General features: G+C 45.9%; 1 protein-coding gene across 6 annotated transcripts in view; it reads left to right on the top strand.

The window, feature by feature from the left end:
* The window catches only part of micu1 (mitochondrial calcium uptake 1), a 47,622-nt gene extending 44,898 nt beyond the window's left edge, over nt 1-2,724 (top strand). For all 6 annotated transcript variants that reach the window (XM_042066386.1, XM_042066385.1, XM_042066384.1 and 3 more), the window contains 2 exons: nt 1,014-1,103; nt 1,538-2,724. In XM_042066386.1, the coding sequence (XP_041922320.1) occupies nt 1,014-1,103; nt 1,538-1,701 (254 nt within the window). In that variant the 3' untranslated portion in view covers nt 1,702-2,724. The remainder of the gene's footprint in view (nt 1-1,013; nt 1,104-1,537) is intronic.
* The last annotated feature ends 2,397 nt before the right edge of the window (nt 2,725-5,121 follow it).

Below are 5,121 nucleotides of genomic sequence, written 5' to 3'. Positions count from 1 at the left end.
CCTCTCTCGTCCCCTCTGTGATCTCTCTCTCATCTCTCATGCCCTCCCTCTCCCCTCTTCCTATCCATAAGATGATTGAATCAATGCTCCTTATGGCCACTAAAGAGGCTTTTTGTCACCTTGTCATCTATTTATTTATCTATGCCGTGTTTCTTTTTCTCCGCCGTCTCTGTGTGTTTCTGTTGTGACCTGGAGGCAGTGGCTGCTATGAAGGCCGCCCTCCTTGTCAGGGCGCCTGAGATGGATGTGCCCAGTCTGAGGCAGGATGCGCTTGCCTCATTCCTTAGTTCGCTCCGTCGCCATTTTTCAATTCGGTCCTCCTGTGCCCTGCTGCACTGTTTTCTCTGACTAGTCTCCGCCAGTGACCATCTCTCTCTCTCTCTCCCTCTTTGTTTTTTTGTCTCTCTCTCTCTCTCTCTCTCAAGTTCTCTCGTTCTCACTCTCTCTGTTTCTTTGTCTCTCTCTCAAATCCCTTGCTGTCTTCTCTCTCTTTCTCTCTCTCTCTGTCTCTCTCTCTCTCTCTCTCTCTCTTATTGTCCTCCCTGCTCATATCTCTGCGATAGCACACCAGGGAGTGGGCCTGTTATTGATCCAGCTCAGCAAGACACAAAAACGATATCCTCCTAATCCAGTTCACGACCACCGGGCCTCCCCCCGCCATCCCTCCCCTACTGCAGTCTCTCTCTCTCCCTCCCTCCCTCTCTCCCTTGTTCTGCTGTGGAGAGGACAGGCATCCCCCTTTCAGCTTCCCTTAATGATCTCTCTCAGGTTCCCTCTGCCCTCGTCTCCTCCCTCAGTCTATGCTGATGATCAAAAGGCCTGCCCTGATCTGACTGCATGTGCCACAGCAGAGCTCAATTAAAAAAACACATTTCCAAAGTTAATATTAAAAGATGATATGAAAATAAGGTCTGACGAATTATAATGAAATTCACATGGTAGAATGCAGTAGCTGGCAGTAAGAGGAAAACAATAAGACTCTTCATCCAGAGACTCTGTTCTTTTTCCCCTAGCTACCATGAAGCAGGTGGCTCGCACTGTGGCCAAAGTGGAGCTGTCCGACCACGTGTGTGATGTGGTGTTTGCACTGTTTGACTGTGACGGTAAGTGTGTGTATGTGTGTGTATGCATTTCCACTTACAAGCTGATCACCTCAGGCTAGAGTAAAGTGTTAATCAACGGGAGTTGAATGTGTCCATTGTGCTCCTAGCAGGCCATTACTTGCTCTCTCCATCTTAATAACACTGTCCTCCCCTCCTGTGCTCTCTCTCTCTGTATGTCTCACATGCACGGTCTCGGTTTGCAGTTTCAGAGGCTTTATTACCATGAAAAGAGTTCATATGATCTTTGATCTGTGTACAGACATAGATCACTAATAACAAGATTAGTAATCACCACCACATCAAAAAGATATTGACATAAAAAAGGGGGAAAAAAAGAAATAATAAATAATAATGTCTCATTATCTCTCCTGCTCTCTCTCTCTCTCTCTCTCCCTTACACACACACACACACACACACACACACACTGTCTCAGGCAATGGGGAGCTGAGCAATAAGGAGTTCATCGCCATCATGAAGCAGCGTCTGATGCGGGGCCTGGAGAAGCCCAAGGACATGGGCTTCACACGGCTGGTGCGCGCCATGTGGAAGTGCGCCCAAGACACGGCCTGGGACTTCGCAACTCCCAAAGCCCATTAGTGCCAAGGGAGCAACAGAGACAGAGGGAGAGGGAGGGAGGGAGAGAGGGGCGGTAAGAGGACGAAAGAGGAGAAGAGATGTGGGGCTGTGAGGAGAAGAACGGCGAGGAGGAGAAATGTGAATGAGTGCCAGAGGCGTTTTGGCATCACAAACCGTCCTGCTCTCTCTCTCGCTCTCTCCTTCTCTCTCTCTCCTCCCAGATTTAAATAAATAATTCTGCTAAGGAACTCATTAAGATGGCACTCCTGATAAGGCTGATCAATCATACACGCGTGCGTACCACAGCAGGGCGCGCTGCCCAACTCCACCTCCTCCAGCGCCAGCGTTTGCGTCTGCCAAGAGCACCAGTGCGGCACAGTGTTTGAGGGAGGGGAGGCCACTGGTGCTGATGGGACAACCCATAAAGAGTTGTGCATCGTTGAGTGATGAGACTTTGCAGCGTTGTAATGCTTGTATTTATCTCCGCTTTGGTGAATCAACTTTCCCCGGTCAAACCAGGCCTTTAAATATAGCATTACATAAGAAGCAATTATTGTGTTTCAACACTCCGTTTGATTCTCATTAGTTTTTATTCACGGTCAGACGGTCCCATTATTCATATGGGTTAAGAGACGTCTAGATACCTGGATATTAGCCCACTATATTTCCTCTATATAAATGAGACCATTAAGTCTTGTTCTGTCCATTCAACGCTATATAAAATATATATATAAATATATTCCCCATACAGATGTTCTGTATGTTAGCCAAAACACTGTGTGTGTGTGTGTGTGTGCGTGTGCGCGTGTGTGTGTGTGTATGTTGTACAGAGCTACAGCCTGTGAAGATGCTGGGTGAAGGTACACTGGTGTGTTGCCGTTGTCTCAAGTGTCTTGTGTGCTTGAATCTCTCATCTGCTCCCACTGTACACAGCACATCCCCTTTGATGATATAGTCCTGCAAATGTTTGTTATGCCTGAGTGACTTTGTAGAGACTGATGTAAAAAGAATGCCTCAATTAAAAATGTTTCTTTTTTTCACAAATCTTCTTGTAATCTAACTGTTGCATTTTTTACCAGCCCTGTTACACACAGACGCACTCAAACACACGCCTCTGCAGTTTCACAGGTACATTGTGTTAACTTGGACAAGGTGCTGCGAAGAAGTGTGTGTGTTTAAATAAAGTGTTGCCAGAGGCAGCAAAACTCTGTGTGTGTGTGTGTATGTGTGTATATGTGTGTGTGTGTGTGTGTATATGTGTGTGTGTGTGTGTTGAGAGAGGGAGGGAGTTAATGTGTGGGTAGTGAGAGTCAGCACATTCTCCTAATTGAAATGGACAGGAGGGGCTGCCCTCATCCTCTTTCTCTCTCAAGGATGGGGCTCCGTCTTATCCACAAGCTCACATTTGCCAACACAAGGGGGAATAAAAGGTATCAACACAATGAGTGTCTGTTTTCTCCATCATCAGTCATTACTTATGTAACCACGGTAACAGTATTTACACCAACAAGCAAAGATCTTTGCTAACGAGAGGAAGCAGTGAAGCAGACCCTTTTGTACAGTAAGCGATTTACAATGACCTCAATAAACATGACATTGACATTAAACTTAACAGTTTAAAGTAGTGTCATATAGCCTAAATTAAAACATACCACTATTAGTAATAATATTGAATAATAACATTAACCATACACATATACAAACTACAACAATGTGAGAATTAACTAGTTAATCCAATATAAGTAATTCATACAAGTTAAACAGATGAGTCTTTTGAAGACATTTTTTGATACCATACCGAACGAACGAGCATTAGTTGAATCATTACATCAAAAGGTAATCTTGACTCTGACCTCTTATAATATAATCTTTATTCATGTAGCACTTTTCAAAAACTGAGTGTTGATCATGGAAGGCCGACATAGCAGATGTTCATCAGAGGACTGCAGTGGACTGGATCATATAATTAAGATGAAAGGTGCAGATCCAGGAAGTGTCCTATTAGGCCAAAGTGAAAGATTTTAATTTAATTCTGGCTGCTATAAGAAACCAATGAAGAGTGAAGAAAAGAAATGTTGTTATTCCATAGTTTCCCTCATTTAAAATACAAGACTTCCTGCACTAGTGAGCTAAACTAACTGTATCTGAAGTCGATATTTGCAATCTAACAACGATTCCAAAGCCTCTGTATTTATGACCCAGCCAGCAACATGGCAAATTATATCACCCTCCTTAGAGTAAAATATTTAACAGTCTATTGGTCTTTAAGGCCTCCAACTCCCTGCGGGATGGCTCATAGGCAATCCTCTTGCTAGGAGAGGGGAGGGCACTGGTGCTGATGGGACAACACAAAGACTTGTGCATCGTTGAGTGATGGGACTTTTTATCTCCGCTTTGGTGAGTCAACTTTCCCCGGCTCTTGCTGGACTAAATTAACTGAACGGACGACCCGGTCTGCCCTGGACACGGGCCTCCTGGGCCACTCTCTTCGGTCCTCTTTGCCCATGGAAGTGCCACAGTGCCAGTCTGCAAGCCCTGTTCTCAGTCAAGGACAGCACGCCACCCCGGGGCGTACGTGCCTAACGATCATCAATCTGTTTACTTCCCCACTAAAGCCTTTAGGACAGAGCAGCACAGTGGAGAACACCCCCAACCCCAAAGGACTATCCAGCATTAGCTCAGGGAAGATGGAAAAGAACAAGAACAGCATCAGCAACAAACGCTTGGCTGAGCTCCAGCTCTGCCTGCTTTAAGGCTACTGCATCTAGGATTGTTTCTCCTGTTGCTGGCTGCTGATCCCTGACCAGGGAGGCCAGTTGTAGTGGACCTTATCTAACACAGGCTTTGAGTCAACTGTACTGTTAACAATACTGTAGATGCTAGTGAGCAAATGGCTGCACAATCAAGCCATTGTGTGTGTTTTTAACATTGCAAGGAGTTAAACCACCTCATCTGATCTGGTCAGGTGAGTACCAGCTATTCCACTGAGGCAACGACGGTGAATAATTCTTCAGAAGGTCAATATGCAATCTTTAGATTGGAGTTACATGCGCAGCTTACCCACATTAAGTGAGGTCAACACCTTGGAGAAAAGTCCAGGGAGACAGCACGGTTTCCCGTGGATCTGGACAGATACTAACGTCACTGCCTTGGAGATGGGTGTACTTCTCCCCTCCCTCCCTCCTCCTCCTCCTCCCGCGCCACCTCCTCATGGAACAGGCAGGTGAGAGACTGCTGCTCCTTCATTAGAACTCAGAGCCCTAGGAGCCTTCCACAACACAACTAATTAGGGACACATACACACACACACACACACACACACACTTGAGCAGTCAAGCTAAGCCTGGCACTCCGCTCCTGCAAAAGATGCACATCATATCATAAGGTGTGCGCACGATCAGCACTCTCATGCACCATCAGAAATCAGCAACAACAGGGACG

Source organism: Alosa sapidissima, chromosome 16 (genome assembly GCF_018492685.1).
Source record: "Alosa sapidissima isolate fAloSap1 chromosome 16, fAloSap1.pri, whole genome shotgun sequence".
NCBI classification, from domain to species: domain Eukaryota; kingdom Metazoa; phylum Chordata; class Actinopteri; order Clupeiformes; family Clupeidae; genus Alosa; species Alosa sapidissima.
This window is presented reverse-complemented; position numbering and strand designations above follow the sequence as displayed.